The following is a 27,808-nucleotide window of genomic DNA, read 5'->3' on the forward strand; positions in this document are numbered from 1 at the left end:
TCTTCCCATTTGTGAAATTGGAAAAATTGGGGCTTATATTTTGTGAAGAATTCCAAGATTATTACAACATAAAGTGACATGTCAGATTTGAAAAATGGGCCCTGATTAGAAACAAAACTGTCTGCAGGAAGTGGTTTCACAGTAACTACTGTAGTCAAGAACTGTGACTATGGTCTGGTCTTGTAGGGACCATATGAACACATTCAGCAGCACAGAAGGGAGAGAAGGTAGATTCATCCAATAAGATATCAGGGTTCTTGGAAGCAAACAGCATCATTACCCTCCGCTTTCTATTACAGGCCCATTATTATATATTTCTTCAAATGATTTTCTAACTTGTCAGCAAATTCTACGTATGCGGTCATTTGGCTTTGTAGTTTACAGATCTCGGCAGGTAACGGTGAGCGTCTTCTAATCCCAGGGGGTAGGTGGATCCTCCAGGTTATACGTTCTATAGAAAAGGATTTCACAATTTCACAAGGTAATTTTAACACTTCCAAATGGTGGAGAATGTTGTGGTCTAGAGGCAAAACGGTTATCACACGATTATGATACGGCGAGACTACACGACAGATAAAGCAGTGTCTGAGAAGAATCTGTGACTTCTCTGCATCTAGTGGTTACTACTCACCTGGGTAGTCATATGTGGGAATCTCCTCTTTACACCACTCATCACCCCTCACATATGTCTCTGTAGTATTAAATTGGGTCAGATCTTCACCCTGAAGCAAATATTATAAAAGTCACAGACAGATGGAGAAGTCACATCTATGATCAGCTCTAATCCTGCCATCTCCACCGTTCTCATTACACAAGTATAAAACATATAATACGGGTGGATAAAACAAGACTGAGCACAAGACTTTCACAGCCGTCTACACATCATTGGGGAGAACTCACGAGTCACAACACCTTCTCACCATCTACCTGATGATTTTGAGGAACACTGGCATCTACTTGTTTATAATCCTGTGGAAAAAGAGGACGGGAAAATCTTGTCCTCTTACTGGATAGATCTGGAGGAAACACATACAGGGACTGAATCCATTCTTTACATACAGATAATTATAGGCCGTGTGCATTTAGTCCTGTCGATTACCTGGTGTGAGGGGCTGGGGAACTTCCATCATGATGTCCTTGTATATATCTTTGTGTTCTTTTAAATACTCCCACTCCTCACTGGATAAATAGACCATGACATCCTGACATCTTATAGGAACCTGACATATACAATGATACCATCATCCCCCTGATCCCTTCATAACATTACTGTATAATTTTCCAGCATTCCGAGCAGTGTCACCTCTCCAGTCAGCAGCTCAGTCATCTTGTAGATGAGTTCTAGAATCTTCTGGTCATTGACGTCCTCATGTAATAAGGGGTGAGGAGGAGGCCCAGAGATTGGACTCAGAGGTCTTCCCTCAGACACAGGGTCCTGACAGCGCTCACTAGAGGTCTTCTTCACTACTGTGTAATCCTGGATATATAAAGACACATAAATAAGTCTCACTACAGACATTTCCAGAGTCCTCACCTCTCCAGTTCTGTCCATCTGTTATTCCCATAGATAGGAATGATATGATGTGACATTATCAGAATCTCTCACCTCTCCAGTAAGCCGGAAGAGGATCTCTAGGGTGAGGTGTAATATCCTCTCCGCCATCTTTTCTCTGTTCATATCCATCCTTGATGGGTAAATAAGAAAAATGTTCTTAATATAAAAGATCTTCACTGAGAGGATCTGATATTGTAGAGACCTGAATGAGAAGATGAGCTGACGTAACATCATAAAAATCCTGCATAATAATACAATTATGGGAAATATCAAAGGAAACATATTGTCAGACGTCGGATTTCTGGCGCTGCACAGCGGGAATCCCGAGCCTTGCCTCCGATGGTCTCCCATTCCTTCCCAGCCGCAGAGGAGCTTGCTCAGCAAACTCGTCGGTCCCGGCGCTCTGTCCAGACCAGCTCCGTGGGTTTGCTTGCTGCTGCCACCCCTGGTTCAGCTTTGGCAATGCATGCTGCTCAGCAGCAAGATCCTTCAGGGACTAAGTCCTCATGTCGGGCCACTGAGCATGCCAGTGGAGTGATCTCCCATTGGAGATCAAAGGTCATGTGCTCAGGTCCTGCTCGTGTTCGGATTGGCCCATCCGAGAAGCAAGGAGGATCACGGACGCCTGCGGCTATAAAAGGTTCGCATGGCTGCTCGGCCATGCGCTAAGATAGACTCAAATAGTTTGGTGTGTATGATGATGGATGCATGTATCTGGTGTCTGACTCATTATGAAACCCCTACCCTTTGATACGTCTGTTGTTAGGGTTTAGAGTCTGAGTCAGCGCCTGCTAGTGGCTAGCCTGTAGGCCACAGTGCATACCGGCCGTCTGCACACTTGTACACGCCATTTATTTGATCCCTGTTGGTATCGCAGTCGCGGTGCCGGGCGATAGCGGTCTAGAGGGACTCCAGTCCTGCTGTCTAAGGGCTGAGTCCTGTGACGTTACGCTAGCGCTTACTCTGCCGAGCTCTGTGAGTGAAAACAGGCTACGGCATCTATTATTTGCGGTAGTGCGGCTCTAAGTCATAAGAGTTTGCCTCGGTACACCTTGGGTGAGGTTAACCCCGTGTGTGCCGTTATTGAACCGCCATATCGCGTCCGCCATTACCGAGCAGCAGTTAACACCTCTGCACGGTGGACCTCGGGCTGTGAACGCACCTAAATACCATCTTATTATTTGGTGTGTTCCGCCAGCCCTTAACATTATCTTAGCGCCAGGGTCTGGCCAATAATGGCGGATGAACAACGACTGCATAGGTACATCCAGCAGCTGGAGGGTAGGTTGGCAGCGCTAGAGCGTTCCACCTCAGCTGTTGTTACCTCGGTCGCCGTTCAGGCAGCTACAGAGGCTGTCGCTCGTGTCTCCACGGCCAGTCCTGCCCCGACCTTGTCCCGCCTCCCGCTGCCCGAGAAGTTCTCAGGGGATAGTGCTTCGTGTAGGGGTTTCGTGAGTCAGTGCTCCATTCACCTAGAGCTGCTGGCTACACGATTTCCCTCTGAGCGGGCCAAGGTGGGATTTATCATCTCCCTCCTGTCGGGCAGGGCCTTGGAATGGGCCACTCCACTGTGGGAGCGTGGGGATCCCCTGGTACAGAGTGCCACCCACTTCTTGGTCTCTCTGAAACAGGTGTTCCTGGGACCTCAGGTCACACATGACACGGCACTCCAGTTGCTGGCGCTAACTCAGGGTTCGTCTTTGGTCAGCCAGTATGCCATCCTCTTCAGAACTCTGGTCTCTGAGCTGGAGTGGCCAGATAAGGTGCTCATACCCATATTCTGGAGAGGCCTAGCTGATCATGTCAAGGACGCCCTGGCCACCAGGGAGGTGCCTACCACCCTAGAGGAGCTCATTACAGTCTCCACCCGGATTGACGTTCGCTTCACTGAGCGAGGGTTGGAGCGCTCCAGGTCCCGCCAACGCTATAAGTTGGCTCCAAATTTTGCCAGACCGCTGGAACCCCTTGGCCCACCGCCTGAGCCTCCAGAGGCCATGGAGGTGTCCCGCTCTGGGTCCAGGGTCCGGTCCGTGCGGGTACCCCCAGTCTGCTTCCGTTGTCGGCAGACTGGGCACCACGCTAACCTGTGCCCACAGCGGCCGGGAAACGCCCCCGTCTAGTGGTTATCGGAGGGGGTCTACTAGACACAGCTAATTTCTCCTCCAAGCTCATGTTTAAAGGGGCGTTAGAGTTTGAGTCTTCCACTCTGATGGTGGAGGTTTGCGTGGACTCTGGAGCGGAGGGCAACTTTATGTCATCTGCCTTCGCTCAACAACACGCAGTCCCTCTGGTCTTGCTACCTCAGCCAGTCACCATTAGGGTGGTGAATGGGGCGACACTCCCGTCCCTAATCACCCACCAAACGGCTCCACTGAGACTCTCACTGTCTCCGTCTCATCAGGAGATGCTGTCTCTCCTTGTGATGCCAGAAGGTATCGACCAGGTCCTCCTAGGGGTTCCCTGGTTACGGGCCCACTCTCCCCACATAGACTGGTCCTCGGGGAAAATCCTCGCTTGGAGTAAGTCCTGCGAGGGTAGGTGTCTGAGGGACTGCATTCAGGTCGCTACTTCTGAGGTTCCTGCAGATCTCTCCTCGCTTCCCAAGCCATATTGGCAGTATGCAGACGTTTTCTCCAAGAAGGCGGCGGAGATCCTTCCGCCGCACCGCCCTTACGACTGTCCTATTGACCTCTTGCCCGGCGCTGAGCCTCCCCGGGGTCGAGTATACCCCCTATCTCTCCCAGAGACAGAGGCCATGTCGCAGTATATCAGGGAGAATCTGGCAAGGGGATTCATTAGGAAGTCGGTGTCCCCGGCGGGAGCGGGATTCTTCTTTGTCCAAAAGAAGAATGGGGAATTACGTCCGTGCATCGATTACAGGGGACTTAACGCCATAACCGTTAAGAACAAGTATCCTCTGCCCCTGATATCGGAACTATTTGATAGGCTACGAGGAGCGAGAGTATTTACTAAGCTTGATCTGCGGGGAGCCTATAACCTGATTCGCATCCGTGATGGGGACGAATGGAAGACGGCATTTAACACCAGAGATGGGCACTATGAATATCTGGTGATGCCCTTCGGGCTATGTAACGCCCCAGCCGTCTTCCAAGATTTTGTGAACGATATCTTCCGGGATATGCTTGCCACCTCGGTAGTAGTCTATCTGGATGATATTCTTATTTTTTCTCCAGATATTGACTCCAACCGGAGAGATGTTCGCAAAGTTTTCGATCACCTGCGGGCCTACTCCCTCTATGCCAAATTGGAGAAATGTGTGTTTGAGCAGGAATCCTTGCCTTTCCTGGGTTACATCATCTCAGCCCAGGGTTTGGCTATGGATCCTGCCAAGCTACAGGCGGTGATGGATTGGCAGGAACCCCATTCTCTCAAAGCGGTGCAGCGCTTTATGGGGTTCATAAATTACTATCGCCAATTCATTCCCCATTTCTCAACTTTGGTTGCACCCGTGGTAGCCCTCACCAAGAAGAGTGCGAACCCCAAACTGTGGTCGGAGACTGTCTCCAAGGCTTTCGCCTCCATTAAGTCCCATTTTGCTAGCGCTCCCATTCTACATCGCCCTGATGTAGATAAGCCATTCATTCTAGAAGTGAATGCCTCCTCCGTCGGTGCTGGGGCGGTCCTTTTCCAGAAGGACTTGCAAGGTCGGAAGCACCCATGCTTCTTCTTCTCCAAGACCTTCACACTGGCGGAGAGGAATTATTCCATCGGGGACAGGGAGTTGCTAGCAATGAAGCTGGCCTTCTCAGAATGGAGACATCTCCTGGAGGGGGCTCGCCATCCTTTCCAGGTGTTCACCGATCACAAAAATTTGGTCTATTTGCAGACGGCTCAGCGGCTGAATTCTCGTCAGGCCAGATGGTCCTTGTTCTTCTCCCGATTCCATTTCACACTACATTTTCTCTCCGGGGAGAAGAACGTCCGAGCCGATGCTCTTTCTCGCTCTGTGGTGTCATCAGAGGAGGAGGAGGAGCCTCGACTGATAGTCCCATCGGAGAGCCTGAGGACCGTGGCTCCGGTTGCTCTTGAGTCTGTACCTCCGGGCAAGACGTTTGTCGCTGTCCATCTGCGACCGGAGGTCCTCTCGTGGGCTCATTCGTCCAGAGTGGGAGGTCATTTCGGGATCAAACGGACCACTGAACTACTGGCGAGGACGTACTGGTGGCCGCATATGGCCCGTGACGTCAAGGACTATATTCAGGCGTGCGTCTCTTGCGCCCAGAATCGGCCCTCTCGGCAGCGGCCCGCTGGGTTACTCTATCCTCTGCCGGTTGCGGACAGGCCCTGGGAGATGGTTGGTATGGACTTTGTGGTGGGTCTGCCCAAGTCCAGTGGCAGCACCGTCATCTGGGTGATCACCGATCATTTCTCCAAGATGGTGCACCTAGTACCACTCTCTCGGCTACCGTCGGCACGAGGCCTAGCGGCATTGTTCATTAAACATGTTTTCCGCCTACACGGCATGCCGGATAAGATTGTCAGCGACCGGGGTCCCCAGTTTGCTTCTCGGTTCTGGAGAGAGCTCTGTTCTCTGCTCAGCATTGAGCTAAATCTCTCTTCGGCCTATCATCCCGAGACGAATGGGTTGGTGGAGAGAGCCAACCAGACCCTGGTGACATATCTGCGACATTTTGTCTCGGCTAGGCAGGATGATTGGGCGTCCTTGCTGCCATGGGCGGAGTTCGCCTTGAACAACGCGGTGGCCGATTCCACCGGTCAGACCCCATTTCTCTTAAATTACGGTCAGCATCCGCGCGTCCCCGTGCCCATGCCCGTGTCATCCACCGACTCTAGGGTGGCAGACTGGGCGGTGGAGGCACGTGACATTTGGGACCACATGCAGGATGCTATCCGGGCCTCCAAGGAGAGAATGAGGTCCTCCACTTATACCCGCCGGCGCCCTGCTCTGACCTTTGCCCCTGGCGACTTAGTGTGGCTCTCTGCCCGTAACATCAGGCTGCGGGTGGAATCCGCTAAGTTCGCACCACGCTACATCGGTCCTTTCAAGGTCCTCGAGCAGATTAATCCTGTGGTCTACCGTCTAGCCCTTCCACCACACTTGGCTATCTCAGACACGTTTCATGTGTCTCTCCTCAAGCCAGTTCACATGTCCCGGTTTTCTGAGCCAGCTGCCAGAACATCAGATCTGTCGTCTGACGAGTTTGAGGTCAATGCCATCGTGCGATGCAAGGCAAAAAGTTTTACTTGGTGGATTGGAAGGGTCATGCTCCAGAGGCCCGGACCTGGGAGCCGGTGGAGAATATCCACACTCCTCTTCTCATTGCAGAGTTTGAGCGGAGCGAGGCTCAGGGAGGAGGGGGCCCTAGGAGGGGGGGTAATGTTAGGCGTCGGATTTCCGGCGCTGCACAGCGGGAATCCCGAGCCTTGCCTCCGATGGTCTCCCATTCCTTCCCAGCCGCAGAGGAGCTTGCTCAGCAAACTCGTCGGTCCCAGCGCTCTGTCCAGACCAGCTCCGTGGGTTTGCTTGCTGCTGCCACCCCTGGTTCAGCTTTGGCAATGCATGCTGCTCAGCAGCAAGATCCTTCAGGGACTAAGTCCTCATGTCGGGCCACTGAGCATGCCTGTGGAGTGATCTCCCATTGGAGATCAAAGGTCATGTGCTCAGGTCCTGCTCGTGTTCGGATTGGCCCATCCGAGAAGCAAGGAGGATCACGGACGCCTGTGCTATAAAAGGTTCGCATGACCGCTCGGCCATGCGCTAAGATAGACTCAAATAGTTTGGTGTGTATGATGATTGATGCATGTATCTGGTGTCTGACTCATTATGAAACCCCTACCCTTTGATACGTCTGTTGTTAGGGTTTAGAGTCTGAGTCAGCGCCTGCTAGTGGCTAGCCTGTAGGCCACAGTGCATACCGGCCATCTGCACACTTGTACACGCCATTTATTTGATCCCTGTTGGTATCGCAGTCGCGGTGCCGGGCGCTAGCGGTCTAGAGGGACTCCAGTCCTGCTGTCTAAGGGCTGAGTCCTGTGACGTTACGCTAGCGCTTACTCTGCCGAGCTCTGTGAGCGAAAACAGGCTACGGCATCTATTTGCGGTAGTGCGGCTCTAAGTCATAAGAGTTCGCATCGGTACACCTTGGGTGAGGTTAACCCCGTGTGTGCCGTTATTGAACCGCCATATCGCGTCCGCCATTACCGAGCAGCAGTTAACACCTCTGCACGGTGGACCTCGGGCTGCGAACGCACCTAAATACCATCTTATTATTTGGTGTGTTCCGCCAGCCCTTAACACATATGAGGAGATGGAACGTGTAGATGTTGTATTCTTTAATCTTTTATGGACTGGAACATAAGTTGAATTGCTGACTAAGACATCTCCTCCATGCCCCCAATCACTGGCTTTGTTACTCACTGCTACGGCAGCTGATTAGCTGTAGGAATCACAAGACTGACCAAAAAATATAGAGACAGGGGGGACCCAAACACCAATGGTATTTTTATTATTTTACAACATACAGCATTTTTTCCTGACATCTACTAATAAAACCTATATATTTAGGCCAGAGACAACAAGCAGTTTCCTCCTCGAAGTCGGCAGCTGAATACGTTTCTCATAGACTCATCTTCCATAACGCTAATTCTCGTCTCATTTACCGACTCTGGAATCGGCACTAGCAATACTGCAGGAGATATTCATTACACGTGACAGGAGAAATAACTACTTCATGATGAGGACGACATCTTCATCTTCTACTACGGCTCTAGAAACATATTTGGCCAGAGTCCGTCACTGACTCCATCCCCACCGGCCGTCTATATGAAGGTTTACCGTCTTCCATGGACTGTAATCTTCTATCACGTTAGATCTCATGTCTGATTCACACACAGAAGTTTGAGGCTTTTATAAAAGCTTTTTTGTTTGCACAAACACCACGGCCAGAAATGATCTGATACTAAAGTTTCCATGTACAGTGGTTTATGGGGTTTGTTTCTGGCCTTAGGCTTTCCTATATATATAGCACAAGTGATCATCAAATGCTGCATATACCAAGGAGATGCACTGTCCCCATTGCTGTTCTGCATAGGCTTGAACCCCCTCAGTCAGATAATTACAGAGTTCTGGCTATGGATTCAAGTTCAAGAGTGAAAGAACCATCAGCCTCCTCCACTACGGCCAGTTGGTAAAAAAGAGAGGCAAGGTAGTCAAAACTGATGGATTGGAATTACCAGCAGTGCACACAGCAGATGTACAGACATGCTACAAGTACCTCGGCATCCCACAGGGATATGGTAATCATAATAAGGAGGCAAGGAAAGCAGCAACATCCAAATACCGTCAAAGGGTAAGACAGGTCCTGAAGAGCCAGCTCAATGGGAAGAATAAAATCTGTGCCACTAATACATATGCCTTGCCAGTTATCAGATACCCTGCTGGCATTGTGTGCTGGCCAAAAGAAGAGATGGAAACTGCAGATGTGAAGACACGAAAGCTCCTCGCATTGCATGGAGGTCTCCACTCCAAGTCTAACACCCAAAGATTGTATATCAACAGAAATGAGGGTGGCCGAGGCTTGATAAGCATCCAAGCCACCATCAAGGATGAATCAAGGAGTATCCGGGAATATATCAGAAAAATGGCACCAAAAGATAAGATGCTGAAAAAATGCCTAAGGAAGCAACAGATCTGGAAGGAAGAACAGTATCATGAAGCGCCATGGCAAGACAAGCCTCTGCACGGGATGTACCATCGACAGATAATGGAGGTGGCTCACATGGAGAAATCCTACCAATAGCTGGAGAGAGCTGCACTCCGAGACAGCAGAGATGCACTAATCTTAGTGGCACAAGAGCAAGCACTAAGTACAAGATCCATAGAAGCGGGAATCTACCACACAAGACAAGACCAAAGGTGCAGACGATGCAAAGAAACCTCTGAAACAGTCCAACACATAGTGACAGGATGCAAAATGCAAGCAGGAACAGCATATACCCAACGCCACAACCAAATAGCGGGAATTGTATACAGGAACATCTGCACAGCATATGGGCTAAGTCCCCATAAGCACAGGTGGGAGATCCCAGAGAAAGTGGTGGAGAATGAAAGTCTAAAATCCTGTGGGACTTCAAGATCCAGACGGATAAGCAGGTGTTGGCTAACCAACCAAGACATTGTGATAGTAGATAAGGATCAGAAGACAGCAATGATAATAGATGTGGCAGTGACAAGTGACAGTAACATCAGAAAGAAGGAATATGAGAAGCTGGGAAAATACCAGGGCCTCAAAGGAGAACTGGAGAAGATGTGGAAGGTGAAGGCAACAGTGATTCCAGTGGTGATAGGAGCACTTGGAGCACTGACCCTAAGTTGGAAGAATGGCTACAATAGATCCCAGCAGCAACATCTGAGCTCTCTGTCCAGAAAAGCGCAATGCTGGGAACAACTAAGATCCTGTGCAGAACCCTCAATCTCCCAGACCTCTGGTAGAGGACCCGAGAATGAGAAAGGACAACAAAGACCATCCCCATTGGGGGTGTGAAGGAAGTTTATATTTATATATTTGGCAGAGTCATATCCCCCAATTCTGCAGATCGCATGAAGCCGTTGTACTTGGCAGGCCCAGACCAGATAATGTGGAGATGAATGAGAGAGACGCCTGTATGCCCATATTAATGTCATATAAATCCCAGTGGGTGACAGATTCCCTTTAAATTTTAGTCTGAGATAAGGAATCCTTTCATAACTTAATCCTTTTTAATTAGGCCTTCTGCCCCCCCCACCCCCAAAGTTCCATACCATTTAAATAGGCCTCCTGGCCTGAGATAAGGACCTCACCCTGCTATGTATCCATTACGCTCTCTGCCTGGAATCCGGATTTCCATTGACATTCTATCTTTGCTCTCCTTCACAATGTATCATCTGATGTCTCCCTCCTGGCACACAACACCATATCAATTCAAGTCTGCAATCAGATAGACCAAAGGTCTGTATTTCTCACTTACTTATTCATATCTGACTCGTCACCATTAATTTGTTCTTCTGTGTGCCCATGTAGCTCAGAATGAGGGCTTCCACACAGTATGGTGGCCTCCACAGACCCCACACAGTATGACAGCCCCCACAGCACCTCACACAGTATTATGGCCACCACAACCTGCTACACAAAATAAGGACCCCCACTCAGTATGGAGGCTCTTACAGTCCACCACAGCCCCACACTCAGTATAATGGCCCCCACCAGCCGCCCACTCAGCATGAGAGTCCCCACATCCCTTCACTTAATATGATGCCCCCACAATTCCTGATATTTGAAAAAAGAACCCACTCCCAAAGGTCACTGAGATGATCGAAACACGTTGCTTGGTTTCTTTTGTCTACTAATCTGTTCTGGAGCATTCATGTTTTAAACGTTTCCAATAAAGGATTTTCAATTTTTAAATTTCATCCAAGGAGCTGGAACATTGCGTTTTTTCCATTATCTACAATAATCATCATCTGCACTACTTCTCATGCACTAGAGGTCTGGTAATGTTCATCCCCTTGTGTGCCTGTCTGGAAGTGACGTGCTTTAAACTGAAATGCCAGATAAACTGATTGCCACTGCGCCACTTGTATCAGAGATGGCGCATGCCTGTAGTTATGTGTTCCACGTCGCACTGCATAGTCTGCGATTTTGCATGCCCGGACGTTCCATACTGGAGTACATCCCGGTCTCCTATCTGCGACTCCTCATGTCCAGAAGCATGCGTTCCACACCGGAGACCATAATGAATTTGGATTGCATTCCACCAATATTGAAAAGTCCAATCTCTGATATCAGCTCCATGGGAGACTAAAAACCAGTATTGCACATCCTCCCATCATACAATAGGCATGTAGATCTACTTTACCACTACATAAAATATGGGATGATGGCCCACAGTATGTTCCTAAATGGTCAAATGTGACCCCTATTGTATAATTAGAGCTACACAAGGATCACCACACTTGTTAGTTACTAAATAGTATATGTGGGATATAACTGGTAAGAAATAATTCTGATATAGAAGCTCAAATATCTGAATGAAGTACAACAATAAGTGAACCCCATTCAGAAGGAACTGAGTAGCAATGGGTAGAGAATAAAATCCAAAAATGTAATCCAGAATGGAGCTGTACTCATAAAAAACAGGCATAGGAAATTTGCTTATTGAGTCCCTTAATAGTTAGCGAATCCAGTCTAAAAATCCTCTCACTTTCCTTTTTGAGGACACATCTATTGTGATCACCTCCTATCACATTGGGTGTAACCACCTCAATGATATAAAAGGAGACATCTCCTCCAGTGTCACCTTGATGTGCACTGTTCATGTGTCTCGCTAATGGGGTGTCCCAGCCATGGTGAATATAACCCAAATGCTCCCCCACCCTCCTCCTAAACTCCGTCTTGGAATTATCAACATAATCTAGGGGGCAGGTGCAGGTGCATATATACAGGTCCTGAGGTTTTACAGTTGGGATAATCTCTCTGTAAAAAGGTTTTACCCATGGAGGAACTCAAGAAAGATTTACATGGTCTCATTACATGTTCCTATTACTCATGTTATCCCATCTTTTTCTTGGTCAGGTTTGAAGGAGTGTCTGTCTCACCCATTTTTCCAAAACAATCATGCTGGGAACATTATACTATGTTTGGGATAACGGTACTGTTGAAACATTATACTGTGTGTGGGGGATGGTGATACTGGGGGAACATTATACTGTGTGTGGTAGAGATAGTGGTACTGTGGGAACATTATACTGTGTGTGGTGGGATGGTGGTACTGTGGGAACATTATACTGTGTGGTGGGATGGTGGTACTGTGGGAACATTATACTGTGTGTGGTGGGATGGTGATACTGTGGGAACATTATACTGTGTGGTGGGATGGTGGTACTGTGGGAACATTATAATGTGTGTGGTGGGATGGCGGTACTGTGGGAACATTATAATGTGCGTGGGTGGATGGCGGTACTGTGGGAACATTATACTGTGTGGTAGAGATAGCGGTACTTTGAGAACATTATACTGTGTGTTGGGGATGGCGGTACTGTGAGAACATTACACTGTGTGTGGTGGGATGGTGATACTGTGGGGACATTATACTGTGTGTGGGGGGATGGATGTTCTGTGAGAACATTATACTGTGTGTGGAGATGGTGGTATTGAGGGAACATTATACTCTGTGGGGCAGATGGTGGTACTGTGGGAACATTATACTGTGTGGGGGAGATGGGGTACTGTGGGAACATTATACTGTGTGTGGGGAGATGGTAGTACTGTGGGAACATTATACTTTGTGGGGGGATGGAGGTACTGTGGGAACATTATAGTGTGTGGAGATGGTGGTATTGTGGGAACATTATACTGTGTGGGGGGGATGGCGGTACTGTGGGAACATTATACTGTGCGGGGGAATGGAGGTACTGTGTGAAAATTATACTGTGTGTGGAGATGGTGGTATTGTGGTAACATTATACTGTGTGGTGGGATGGTGGTACTGTGGGAACATTACACTGTGTGGGGAGGATGACGGTACTGTGGGAACATTATACTGTGTGTGGGGTGATGACGATACAGTGGGAACATTATACTGTGTGTGGGGTGATGACGGTACTGTGGGAACATTATACTGTGTGTGGAGATGGTGGTATTGTGGGAACATTATACTGTGGGTGGGGAGATGGCAGTACTGTGGGAACATTATACTTTGGGGGGGATGGTGGTACTGTGTCAACATTATACTGTGTGTGGTGGGATGGTGATACTGTGGGAACATTATACTGTGTGTGGTGGGATGGTGGTACTGTGGGAACATTACACTGTGTGTGAGGTGATGACGGTACTGTGGGAACATTATACTATGTGGTGGGATGGTGGTACTGTGGGAACATTATACTGTGTGTGGGGGGATGGTGGCACTGTGGGAACATTATACTGTGTGTGGTGGGATGGTGGCACTATGAGAACATTATACTGTGTTGTGGGATGGTGGCACTATGAGAACATTATACTGTGTGTGGTGGGATGGTGGTACTGTGGGAACATTATACTGTGTGTGGGGGATGGTGATACTGTGGGAACATTATACTGTGTGGTGGGATGGTGGTATTGTGGGAACATTATACTGTGTGTGGTGGGATGGTGGTACTGTGGGAACATTATACTGTGTGTGGTGGGATGGTGGTACTGTGGGAACATTATCCTGTGTGTGGTGGGATGGTGGTACTGTGGGAACATTATCCTGTGTGTGGTGGGATGGTGGTACTGTGGGAACATTATCCTGTGTGTGGTGGGATGGTGGTACTGTGGGAACATTATACTGTGTGTGGTGGGATGGTGGTACTGTGGGGGCATTATACTGTGTGTGGTGAGATGGTGGTACTGTGGGAACATTATACTGTGTGTGGTGGGATGGTGGTACTGTGGGAACATTATACTGTGTGGTGGAATGGTGATACTGTGGGAACATTATACTGTGTGTGGGGGGATGGTGATACTGTGGGAACATTATACTGTGTGTGGTGGGATGTGGTACTGTGGGAACATTATACTGTGTGTGGTGAGATGGTGGTACTGTGGGAACATTATACTGTGTGTGGTGAGATGGTGGTACTGTGGGAACATTATACTGTGTGTGATGAGATGGTGGTACTGTGGGAACATTATACTGTGTGTGGTGGGATGGTGGTACTGTGGGAACATTACACTGTGTGTGGTGGGATGGTGGTACTGTGGGAACATTATAATGTGTGTGGGAGATGGTGGTACTGTGGGAACATTATACTGTGTGTGGGGGATGGTGGTACTGTGAGAACATTATACTACGTGGGGGCCATCATACATCCTGCATAAGGGGCACAATGGGGGCATTACATTGTGCAGGGGTCCAAAAAGGGGCCCTGTACTATGAGAATAATCCATTTCCTCACTTCCTGTCTTCCATAGTTGGGTCGCATGTGTCTATTACAGGAAACAGAACAGAAATGTTATGATACTTATAAAGTGGCAACAAAAACTCCAAAAGTGTCTCAATGCTGAAGGAGTTAATGTCCCCCCCACTCCAAATATATGGCTGCTCTGTGCGCACAGGACCTGTGATGAGGTCACAGGAGGGGAGGAGTCAGGGGTCACATGATCAGGGGCCTCAGTGTGTGCAGGACTCTGCTGTGCTGGTTGTCATGGTGCTGGATGAGGGGAAGTTTGTGTGTGGGGTCAGGAGGGGTTTACAGTGTGGATATAGCAGAGCCGTGTGTGTACGAGGTGTACGGAGCAGAGCCGTGTGTGTATGAGGTGTACCGACCGGAGCGGTGTGTGTTACGAGGTGTACGGAGCGGAGCCGTGTGTGTACAACGTGTACAGAGCGGAGCCGTGTGTGTACGAGGTGTACGGAGGGGAGCCGCGTGTGTACGAGGTGTACGGAGCGGAGCCGCGTGTGTACGAGGTGTACGGAGCGGAGCCGTGTGTGTACGAGGTGTAAGGACCGGAGCCGTGTGTGTGTACGACATGTATGGAACGGAGCCGTGTGTGTGTACGACATGTATGGAACGGAGCCGTGTGTGTACGACATGTACAGAGCGGAGCCGTGTTTGTACGAGGTGTACGGAGCGGAGCCATGTGTGTACGACGCCTATGGAGTGGAGCCGTGTGTGTACGACGTCTATGGAGTGGAGCTGCTTGTGTACGGGGTGTACGGAGTGGAGCCGTGTGTACGAGGTGTACGGAGTGTAGCCGTGTGTGTACGAGGTGTACGGAGTGGAGCCATGTGTACGAGGTGTACGGAGAGGAGCCGTGTGTGTACGAGGTGTACGGAGCGGAGCCGTGTGTGTACGAGGTGTACGGAGCGGAGTCGTGTGTGTACGAGGTGTACGGAGAGGAGCCGTGTGTGTACGAGGTGTACGGAACGGAGCCGTGTGTGTACGAGGTGTACGGAGTGTAGCCGTATGTGTACGAGGTGTACGGAACGGAGCCGTGTGTGTACGAGGTGTACGGAGCGGAGCCGTGTGTACGAGGTGTCCGGAGCGGAGCCGTGTGTGTACGAGGTGTACGGAGCGAAGCCGTGTGGGTACGAGGTGTACGGAGCGGAGCCGTGTGTGTACGAGGTGTACGGAACGGAGCCGTGTGTGTACGAGGTGTACGGAGTGTAGCCGTGTGTGTACGAGGTGTACGGAACGGAGCCGTGTGTGTACGAGGTGTACGGAGTGTAGCCGTATGTGTACGAGGTGTACGGAGCGTAGCCGTGTGTGAACTAAGTGTACGGAGCGGAGTCGTGTGTGTACGATGTGTATGGAGTGGAGCCGCATGTGTACGCCATGTATAGAGCGGATCCGTGTGTGTACTAGGTGTACGGAGCGGAGCGTGTGTATGAGGTGTACGAAGCAGAGCCGTGTGTGTACGAGGTGTATGGAACGGAGCCGTGTGTACAAGGTGTACGGTACGAGTTGTAAGAAATAGAGCTGTGTATGACGTGTGCAGAGCGGAGCCATGTGTCCCTATGGCCATCTGTTGGCTCAGCATCACCATGGAGATTATCAGCATAATGCGATCGCATGGCGTTGTGCCGAAGGGAGCACAGAGGTAGCTCACTCCCTTCCATCTGCGATGCCCCTCGATGTCACTATTGACTTCGGCATCACAGGGGTTAAACACCCGCAATCGGTGCTAGCACCGATCGTGGACATTGCTGCAGGGTGTCAGCTCTCACATAGAACCAACACCCGCACTCGATCGCTGCAGCTCTCAGTGTGAGCCCACATGGTTACGGCACCATATATATATATATATATATACTGTATGGCGGTATGCGGAAACGCAGCTCCCTGAGTGACATATATATACAGCACATGTCGGGAAGGGTTTAATGACGGCGACATCACCATAAAGTCAGCAGATGAAGGTGGTGCTGTTGTTGTTATGGATACTGAACTTTATTTGACAGAATTAAATGACATCTTACTGATGGTGAGGTTTATTGTGATGTGAATGCGGACCCTACATTTAATATCTTTGCTATTATCAAAAAATTTTTAGGGAAAGCAAAATAAATGGGTAGTATAGATGATAATCTTTATAAATACTTATTGAGTGAAAACCCAGTTACCCCAGTAATATATATTTTGCCAAAGATCCACAAGCCCTTAATTAACCCTCCTGGTCATCCGATATTATCTGGGAGTGATTCAGTGTTTCTCCATTTAGGAGAGTTTGTTTACAGGATTTTGGGCCCTCTTGCCAGGGAGACTTCTTCCTAAATACAGGATACGACAGATTTTCTATGTAAACTATCTGGTGTTGACTTGAATGAAAGGGTAATATTAGCCTCGTTAGACATTATAAAACTCTATATGTCAATTTGCCACAGTAGATACCTTTTGTGATGTTAAAAAAAAATTGAATAGGACAAACTATACCCACAGAAGTATTAAGTTCATACTTAAATTACTTGCGATAGTAATAAATAATAATTATTTTCTTTTTGGAAATGATTTATATATTCAACAAATAGGGACTGCAATGGGGGCCAATATGACTCCAGGTTATGCCAATTTGATGATGGCAGTGTTGGAGGAGGACCTCATCTATGTATCGCACCACTTCCCCAAGGTGTTAAGATGCTGGAGGTACACAGACGATGTCTTCATCGTCTAGACTGGTACTGTATCCGAATTGATTCCATAACTTTAAACGAGATAGACAAGGACATTAAATTTACCATGGTCCATTCTGAAACTCAAGTTCAATTTTTGGATGTGTCCGTTTTTACGAACAAAAAGAATAATTAGTGAGGAAGAGACTATTAAATCTTGTTAAAAAGATATAGCAAAATTTTTTTGTAGAGGAATTACCCCAAAAATTTACTGGAGAAGTGGGAAGGAAATTTTTGGGGTAATTCCTCTACAAAAAAATTTTGACTCTTTGGAACAAAAAAATTGTCCTTTGTGATGGATCCAATAAAAAGAAAAATCTTAATAGAATTCTAATGGTAACAACCTATTGTGAGGAAAACAACAAGGTTTCTGGTATTATTAAAAAACACTGGCCAATGCTGGGTAGGTGTTTACCTTGAATAGAAGAATATGGAAATCCACTTTTGCTCTCATATAAACGTGCTAGAAATGTCAAAAATATACTAGTACGTTCAGATGTTGGACTGTCATTGACAGGTTGGTTGGACACAGGTTGTTATCCCTGCCTCAACGGTATCAATTTTGTAAATATCCTTAACCCCTTAGTGACAGAGCCAATTTTGTACTTAATGAGCAAGCCAATTTTTACAATTCTGACCACTGTCACTTTATGAAGTTATAGCTCTGGAATGCTTAAGTCCCCTATATTCAATTGTCTTAGGCATACCAACCCCAGTTAATGGGGGCGGTTTGCATATATATACAAGTGCTTCTCACTAAATTAGATCATCAAAAAGTTAATTTATTTCAGTTCTTCAATACAAAAAGTGAAACTCATTCATTATATAGAGTCATTACACACAGAGTGATCTATTTCAAGTGTTTATTTCTGTTAATGTTTATGATTATGGCTTACAGCCAGTAAAAACCCAAAAGTCATTATCTCATTAAATTAGAATAATTAACAAAAAAACACCTGCAAAGGCTTCCTAAGGGTATGTTTCCACGGTCAGTAAATGCAGCAGGTTGGACGCTTAGGCTGTACGCATTGGCCAGATGTTACAGCATAGTGGAGGGGATTTCATGAAATCCTATCTCCAGTATGCATGCAGTGATGCCTCCAGCTTCCCTGCGTAACCGGAAATGTGGGGCGTCTTTCCAGACGGCAGCATGTCTATTTATCTTGCAGAGATGCTCCGCCTCCGCAAGATAAAGTCACACATACAATGTATAGGATGCGGTAATTCCATATGGTTCATTGAACACATAAGGAATCACCTGCGGTCAAAAGCCGGCAGCGCTTTGGACGGTGCGGACATGTGCTGCATCCAAAGCGCTGCTGGATACTGACCATGGAAACATATCCTAAGCATTTAAAAAGGTCCCTTAGCCTGTTTCAGTAGGCTCCACAATCATGGGGAAGACTGCTGATTTGACAGATGTCCAGAAGGTAGTCATTGACACATTCCACAAGGAGGGTAAGCCACAAAAGATCATTGCTAAAGAAGCTGGCTGTTCACACAGTGAGCGGCATAAAAAAACAAAAGCCAATACTTGCTGGTTGTTCAGACGGCTGTTTCCAAGCATATTAATGGAAAGTTGAGCGGAAGGAAAAAATGTGGTAGAGAAAGGTGCACAAGGAACTGGGATAACCGCAGCCTTGAAAGGATTGTTTAGAAAAGGCAGCACTGCTTATCTGCCCAAGTCTTTGAATAAATGCTCTACATGATGCAGCCAGCCCATATAGCAAGATGTTGGCAACACAGGTGCAAAATACTAAATAGACAGCCACTCACCACCTACCCATTCATGGAGGGGGTGACTGCTTAGTATACATTTGCACAATAAAGGCATATATAGGGCGCTGTTTACATAAAGGTAATGCATAGTGTCTGGTTCTCAGCCTAATAGTCACGCTACTACTATTTGATTAGGTGGGCTGGTGTTGTGAACTCATTTTCTGCTCCACCAGTTGAGAGTTCTCCTTCCGTTCTCCCTCTGGTGGTGACAGGAGGTAGTGAGGTTGGTTTAATTGGTAGTGATCTGCCACCTGATGAGGAGGATAACAATTGGATCTCTGGAGTATCAGACTGGACATAAGACAGCCGATGCCCTATCCTGGTGCTGGTGATTCAGTCTGCTTCTGAGGTCTTGGACTTCAGCTCTGTTCCAGTCTTCTCAAGTTAAGTTTGTTTTTCCTATTGTTCACACTTGCTCGTTGGTCAATTCAGTTTTTTGTGGTCAGCCAGCCCCTGCTGGGGTTGTGCTGAATTTCCACTCCTATTTATCTGTATTTGCCTTTTGGTCCCTTATTAGATTGGCCTCTTTTTGCTCTGTCTCATAATATTTCAGAGTGCTGATATAGTGGGAGAAGTCTAGTGACTTCAGGGTTAATTTTGCTGTCAGAAGTGTTGGACATTATTTTGGTAGGGTTTTTGGCAGATTGCAGACAGTGTCTTTCCTTTCCTGTCCTTTCTAGTTAGTCGGGCCCATCGTTTGCTCAGCCTATTTTTCTGCCTTTGTTTGTTTTCATCGTTTCACCGTCAATACATGTGGGGGGGCTGTCTTTCCTTTGGGGTCTGCTCTGGGGCTGTTAGTTTTCCTCTTTTCCTGCTTTAGGCTTATGTAGCTCTCCGGTTGTGACGAGGTGTCTAGGATCATCGTAGGTACGCTCCACGACTGCTGCTAGTTGTGTGGTAAGATCAGGGATCTGCAATATGCATAGTTACCAACCTCTCTGGTTTTCTGAGACTTGGCTTGTGTTGTTTTTTCCTCCTCAGTGACCCATTCATAACAGGCTGGCCAGCACTCTCTCAATGCATCCCAGTGTGAACACCCCTGTATACACAACCAAATGTGCTGGGCTTGGCTGCTCCTGCCTAATCAAATAGTAGGGGCATGACTAATAGACTGAGAACTTCTGCTGCTAGCATTCACTTGGTATATCACCCAACTTTCCACACAGACTTTTCTTACCTCTGCTGCTAGCATTCACTCGGTATGTTTCAACTAACCCCTGCTTTACCCCAATGTTATTTATGACCTTGATTACACTGCCTTGATCATATGCATCTGGCTCATTCTTAATTGTCTGACCAAGATGAGCACAGACCACTCCTCTCTGCTTCACAACTCAATGCACTTTCTAGCAAATATATTGCAAACTATACATCTGCAAGACACCAGTCTGCAGTGTGTATCATACAAGTGTGAAGCTTCAGAATTAATCCTGAATTGAACCATAAGGGAACTGAAGGTAACTGGATACAGTCACTGTAAACAATATTTCTGTTAGTTTTCACTCTCACCCCTATAATCCTTCGCTTTCTGCTAAACCCCATAATCCCTTCACCTACTAAGGAACTGTTCATCTCATCTTCAATCCTCTCCATCCATCTCACCTCCTCCTGAGAACTGTTCCTCAACATACAGTGCTCTATCTCCAAACAGAGAAAGCCACGTCATGCCTTTTCCTGCTCCCACCTGGTAACACTTTCTCTGCTCCGCCTCACTGCTGGTCATATCTCTCCAAATCCTTGTCCTCCCCACCACAGTCATTTCTACCTTCCATCCATGTTCTAGCACAACTTTCTGTAACTTATAACCATTCGTCCAGCCTCTGATTCCCCAGTCCCACTGACAGGAGCTCTGTGGAACGCTCGCTCTGTCTGCAACAAACTTTCCTACACCCATGATCTTTTCATTACTAACCAACTTTCCTTTCTCGCCATCACCGAAACCTGGCACACCCCCTCTGACACAGCCTCTCCTGCTGCACTCTCCTATGCTAGATTCCACCTTTCCCACCCCCCTGCCCTAGCAGCAAGCATGGCAGAGGAGTTGGTTTTCTGCTGTCAGATAACTGCTCCTTCACTCCAATTCCCACTGCCACCCTCCGTTTCCCTCCCTTCATTTGAGATGCACTCTCTGCGCCTCTACTCCCCCTCCAACTGGCTGTCATTTACTGCCCTCCAGGGACAGCCACCACCTTCTTCAACCACTTCACCACCTGGATGCTTCATTTCCTTTCTGCTGACATCCCCACTATCATCTTGGGTGACTTCAACATCCCCATTGACACTTCCCTCTCAGCTGCCACTAAACTTCTCTCACTTCCTCATTCGGCCTCAATCAATGGTCTTCTGCAGCCACTCACAAAGATGGAAACACACTGGACTTCGTCTTCACCTGCCTCTGTTCCCTATCCATTCTCTCTAACTTTTTCATATTTTTGACCACAAACTACTTACATTCTCTTCCCTCTCCTCTCCAGGTCCACTATCCACACCCCACAAACTTGCACACCCTCGCAGAAATCATAAACACCTCAATGTACACTCACTGTCTGAATCCCTTCTCCCTTTTACAGACATAAGTTCCCTACACAATGCGGATGCCGCTGCCGCTCTATAAAACAACACAATAGCTGCAGCTCTGGAATCAGTTGCCCCTCTCACACATACCAAAGCTCGCAAAATCAACAGACAGCCCTGGTACACTAGCCTGACCAAAGAACTGAGGTGGGCTTCCAGGGTTGCTGAGCGGAGATGGAAAAGATCCCACTCCAACGAGCGCTTCATCGCATTCAAACAGTCCCTCACTACTTTCAAGGCCACACTCGCTGCAGCAAAACAAACCTACTTCTTATCTCTCATATCCTCCCTGTCTCACAACCCTAAACAGCTATTCAAAACCTCCAATTCTCTTCTGTCCCCCAGCACCTCCTCCCTGGCCACTCATCTCAGCTGAAGACTTTGCCTCATTTTTCAAGCAGAAGATTGATAACATCAGAGAAAGTTTTGGTCGACAACCCCCAGAGCCCTTTCTCCTAACTGCTCAGCCCTCCTCCAAAACTCCACCATTACAGAAGATCGACTCTTCACTCTACTCTCAAAATCACATACCACCTGTGCACTTGACCCAATCCCATCCCACGTCATCCCAAACCTCACCAACCCTAGCCAATCTCTTCAACCTATCACTAACTGGTGTTTTCCCCTCAAGCATTAAACATGCCTCAATCACACCTATCCTCAAAAATCCCTCTCTTGACCCATTCTCTGTATCTAGCTTTCGCTCTTTATCACTTCTCCTCTGTGCCTCAAAACTACTGGAACAACATGTCCATCTTGAACTGTCCTCCCACCTCTCTTCTTGCTTCCTCTTCGACCACATACAATCTGGCTTCCGGCCGCACCACTCCACTGAAATTGCTCTAACAAAAGTCACCAATGACCTATTAACCGCCAACGCTAAGCGACACTACTCTGTCCTCCTCCCCCTGGACCTGTCCTCTGCCTTTGGCATAGTGGACCATTCCCTATTACTATACACTCATCTCTTGCCATCACAGACTTGGACCTATCTTGGATCTCGTCATACCTAACAGACCGGACATTCAGCATCTCCCACTCGCATACCACCTCCTCATCTCGCCCCCTATCTGTCGGAGTCCTGCAAGGGTTAGGCCTAGGGCCCTTGCTCTTCTCCATTTACACCTTCGGCCTCGGACAGCTCATAGAATCTCACGGCTTTTAGTATCACTTCTATGCTGATGACACACAGATCTACATCTCTGGACCAGATAAACCTCCCTACCAACCAGAATCCCACAATGTGTGTCTGCTATCTCATCTTTCTTCTCTGCTTTCTTAAACTTAATATGGACAAAATAGAATTCATCATTTTTCCCCCATGTCACTCGATCCCCATAACGGACCTATCCATTAAAGTAAATGGCTGTCCACTCTTCCCAGTCCCACCAGCTCACTGCCTTGGGGTTCCTTGACACTGATCTCGCTTTCAAGCCACATATCCAAGCCCTTTCCACTTTCTGCTGACTTCAACTCAAAAACATTTCACAGATCCTTACATTCCTCAACCAAGAATCTGAAAAAACCCTAGTCCATGCCCTCATCATCTCGCGCCTTGACTACTGCAACCTCCTGCTCTGTGGACTCCCTTCTAACACTCTCGCACCTCTCCAATCTATTCTAAACTCTGCTGCTCGACTAAACCACCTGTCCCCCCTCCTGTTCCCCAGCCTCTCCCCTCTGTCAATCCCTGCACTGGCTCCCCATTACCTAAAGACTCCAATTCAAAACCCTAACCATGGCATACAAAGCCATCCGCAACCTGTGTCATCCATAAATCTGTGACCTCGCCTCCTGGTACTTACCTGCACGCAACCTCCAATCCTCACAATATCTCCTTCTCTACTCCCCTCTTATCTCCTCTTCCCACATTCGCACACAAGACTTCTCCCCAACACTCTACCACAACATATCAGATTCTCGCCTACTATCGAAAAATTCAAAAAGAACCTGAAGACCTACCTCTTCCGACAAGCCTACAACCTGCAGTAACCACCGATCGACCAAGCCACTGCACCACCAGCTCTACTGTATCCTCACCCATCCCTTGTAAGATTGTGAGCCCTCGCGGGCAGGGTCCTCTCTCATCCTGTACCAGTCGTGATTTGTATTGTTTAAGATAACTAGTTTTTGTTATGTATACCCCTTTTCACATACAGTATAAAGCGTCATTGAATAAATGTCGCTATAATAAATAATAATAATAATAATAATAACCAGACAGGCCTTTATAGTGCAAATATGTACTAAGCAGTCACCCCCTCCATGAATGGGTAGATGGCAATTGGCTGTCTATTTAGTATTTTGCACCTGTGTTGTCAACATCTTGCTATATGGGCTGGATGCTTCCTGTAGTGCTTTGCTAGTTATTTTGTTCAGAAAAGGCCATTCAAAAATTTGGGGGAGATTCACAAGGAGTGGACTGTTGCTGGAGTCATTGCTTCAAGAGCCACCACACACAGACGTATCCAGGACACCGGTTACAAGTTTCACATTCCTTGTGTCAGGCCACTCATGACCAACAGACAACACCAGAAGCGTCTTACCTGCGCCAAGGAGAAAAAGAACTGGACTGTTGCCCAGTGGTCCAAGGGGTTGTTTTCAGATCACAGTAAATTTTGCATTTCATTTGGAAATCAAGGTCTGAGAGTCTGGAGGAAGAGTGGAGAGGACATAATCCAAGCTGCTGGAGGTCTAGCGTGAAGTTTCCACCATCAGTGATGGTTTGGGGAGCCATGTCATCTGCTGGTGTAGGTCCACTGTGTTTCACCAAGACCAAAGTCAGCGCAGCCGTCTACCAGGAAACTTTAGAGCACTTCATGCTTCCGTCTGCCCATAAGATTTTTGGAGATGGAAATGTCATTCTACAGCAGGACTTGGGCCCCTGTCCACACTGCCAAAAGTACCAATACCTGGTTTACACACAACAGTATCACTGTGCTTGATTGGCAGCAAACTCGCCTGACCTTAACCCCATAGAGAATCTATGGAGTATTGTCAAGAGGAAGACGAGAGACATCAGACCCAACAATGCAGACGAGCTGTAGGCTGCTATCAAAGCAACCTGGGCTTCCATAATCCCTCAGCAGTGCCACAGGCTGATCGCCTCCATGCCATGCCGCATTGATGCAGTCATTGATGCAAAAAGAGCCCCGACCAAGTATTGAGTGCATTTACTGAACATACAATTCAGTAGGCCAACATGTCGGATTTTACAATCATTTTTCAAGCTGGAGTTATAAAATATTCTAATTTACTGAGATAATGACTTTTGGGTTTTCATTGGCTGTAAGCCATAATCATCAACATTAACAGAAATAAACACGTGAAATAGATCACTCTGTGTGTAATGACTCTATATAATATGAGTTCACTTTCTGTATTGAAGACCTGAAATTAATTAACTTTTTGATAATATATTAATTTTATGAGAAGCACAATGCCAAAGATTTCATTTACTTCTAACACTACATGAGTGATATCAATAGCTCAGAAACCGGACAGTATAGTCCTCCATACAGAATATTGAGCCCCATATATTGCTCCATACAGAATATTGAGCCTCATATATTGCTCCATGCAGAATATTGAGCCCCATATATTGCTCCATGCAGAATATTGAGCCCCATATATTGCTCCATACAGAATATTGAGCCTCATATATTGCTCCATGCAGAATATTGAGCCCCATATATTGCTCCATGCAGAATATTGAGCCCCATATATTGCTCCATACAGAATATTGAGCCCCATATATTGCTCCATACAGAATATATTGAGCCCCATATATTGCTCCATACAGAATATATTGAGCCCCATATATTGCTCCATACAGAATATATTGAGCCCCATATATTGCTCCATACAGAATATTTTGAGCCCCATATATTGCTCCATACAGAATATTTTGAGCCCCATATATTGCTCCATACAGAATATTGAGCCCCATATATTGCTCCATACAGAATATTGAGCCCCATATAATGCTCCAGAATATAAGGGACCCCATATGATGCTTCAAAAAGGAATACAAAAAATAAAATCCTCCCCTCTCCTCGCTGCTCTACTCTGGACTCCTCAGCATCGGCATCTTCCAGCTCTCTGCACTGTGACTGTCCAGAGCAGAGGGTGCACAGACCTGAACATCACAGTCAGGCTGGTTTCACATTAGCGCTTTTTAAGCGCACGCACGGCCGGGGGTAGCTCCGCCCCCGAGCCGGCTCTCTGCCCGGCGTGCCCGCCCCTTGCTTGTAGCGCCGCCTCCTAGCGCACAGCGGCGCCTGCGATCGGCGCACCCTATCTTTAGCATAGGGAACGCAGATCGTGCGAAGGCCGTGCGCTAGTTGCGATTTGACCTGCGCTGCGCACCTTTTACGGTGCGCCGTGCGCGCCAAAATCCGAAAAGTTTGATTTTGGCGCGCACGGCGCACCGTCAAAAGTGCGCAGCGCAGGTCAAAGCGCAACTAGCGCACGGCCTGCGCACGATCTGCGCACCCTATGCTAAAGATAGGGTGCGCCGATCGCAGGCGCCGCTGTGCACTAGGAGGCGGCGCTACAATCAAGGGGCGGGCACGCCGGGCAGAGAGCCGGCTCGGGGGCGGAGCTACCCCCGGCCGTGCGTGCGCTTAAAAAGCGCTAATGTGAAACCAGCCTCAGAGGACGCGGAAGACGCTGCAGCAGTGGCGCGGGGAGAGACAAGTATCGCAAGTGCGGGGGCCCTGAGCAAGAGAGGGGTAGGCACAGGCACCGAGCCCCCATAGCATGCAGGAGTCCCCAACGGCAAGTGGACCCCCTGCTGCTCAGGGCCCCGGCGCTTGCCCAGATGCTGACACCGACCCTGTCCACATACCTCCACCCGCAGAGCCGCACTCCACATATACAGCTGCTCTGTGCGCACAGGACCTGTGATGAGGTCACAGGAGGGGAGGAGTCAGGGGTCACATGATCAGAGCCCTCAGTGTATGCAGGATTCTGCTGTGCTGGTTGTCATGGTGCTGGATGAGGGGAAGTTTTTGTGTGGGGTCAGGAGGGGTTTACAGTGTGGATGTAGCAGAGCCGTGTGTGTACGAGGTGTAAGGAGCGGAGCCGTGTGTGTGCGCGAGGTGTAAGAAGCGGAGCCGCGTGTGTACGAGGTGTACGGAGCAGAGCCGCGTGTGTACGAGGTGTAAGGAGCGGAGCCGCCTGTGTACGAGGTGTACGGAGCAGAGCCATGTGTGTACGAGGTGTACGGAGCGGAGCCGTATGTGTACGAGGTGTACGGAGCGGAGCCGTGTGTGTACGAGGTGTACAGACCGGAGCCGTGTACGAGGTGTAAGGAGCGGAGCCGTGTGTGTACGAGGTGTACGGAGCGGAGCCGTGTGTGTACGAGGTGTACGGAGCGGAGCCGCGTGTGTACGAGGTGTACGGAGCGGAGCCGCGTGTGTACGAGGTGTACGGAGCGGAGCCGCGTGTGTACGAGGTGTACGGAGCGGAGCCGCGTGTGTACGAGGTGTACGGAGCGGAGCCGCGTGTGTACGAGCTGTACGGAGCGGAGCCGCGTGTGTACGAGGTGTGCGGAGCCATGTGTGTACGGAGCGGAGCCTTGTGTACTAGGTGTACGGAGCGGAACCGCGCGTGTACGAGGTGTGCAGAGCGGAACCGCGCGTGTACGAGGTGTGCAGAGCGGAGCCGCGCGTGTACGAGGTGTGCAGAGCGGAGCCGCGCGTGTACGAGGTGTGCAGAGCGGAGCCGCGCGTGTACGAGGTGTGCAGAGCGGAGCCGCGCGTGTACGAGGTGTGCAGAGCGGAGCCGCGCGTGTACGAGGTGTGCAGAGCGGAGCCGCGCGTGTACGAGGTGTGCAGAGCGGAGCCGCGCGTGTACGAGGTGTGCAGAGCGGAGCCGCGCGTGTACGAGGTGTGCAGAGCGGAGCCGCGCGTGTACGAGGTGTGCAGAGCGGAGCCGCGCGTGTACGAGGTGTGCAGAGCGGAGCCGCGCGTGTACGAGGTGTATGGAGTCGAGCAGCGCGTGTGTACAAGGTGTAGGGAGTGGAGCTGCGCGTGTGTACAAGTTGTATGGAGCCCTGTGTATGCGGACCCCTCTGTGTACACTTTATACCCCCAGCTTCAGTCACAGACCCCGCAGCTCTCTCACACTGTAGAACTGACACAAGGTAAAACTGCGGTCGGACTTTTCCCGCACAAAATATTGATAACATTAACTTCTTAATGAGTGATGATACATACAGTTGTGGCCAAAAGTATTGACACCCCT

The 27,808-nt window shown here is 48.6% G+C and overlaps 2 protein-coding genes across 2 annotated transcripts in view; both read right to left on the bottom strand.

Annotated features, from left to right (window-relative positions):
• Positions 1 to 27,808, bottom strand: part of LOC141094187 (uncharacterized) — a 154,939-nt gene that overhangs the window by 84,036 nt on the left and 43,095 nt on the right. The gene's annotated exons all lie outside the window — the stretch shown is intronic.
• LOC141094178 (gastrula zinc finger protein XlCGF66.1-like) lies at positions 737 to 26,493 on the bottom strand. The gene is made up of 5 exons (XM_073579938.1): positions 26,409 to 26,493; positions 1,607 to 1,685; positions 1,304 to 1,477; positions 1,100 to 1,220; positions 737 to 1,016 (listed from the first exon to the last, which is right to left on the bottom strand). The coding sequence occupies exons 2-5, from the start codon at positions 1,682 to 1,684 to the stop codon at positions 904 to 906; spliced, it is 486 nt and encodes a 161-aa protein (XP_073436039.1). The 5' UTR covers position 1,685; positions 26,409 to 26,493; the 3' UTR covers positions 737 to 903.

This window comes from Dendrobates tinctorius, unplaced genomic scaffold (genome assembly GCF_039654945.1).
Source record: "Dendrobates tinctorius isolate UK_male_01 unplaced genomic scaffold, ASM3965494v1 ptg000063l, whole genome shotgun sequence".
Classification (NCBI taxonomy): Eukaryota; Metazoa; Chordata; class Amphibia; order Anura; family Dendrobatidae; genus Dendrobates; species Dendrobates tinctorius.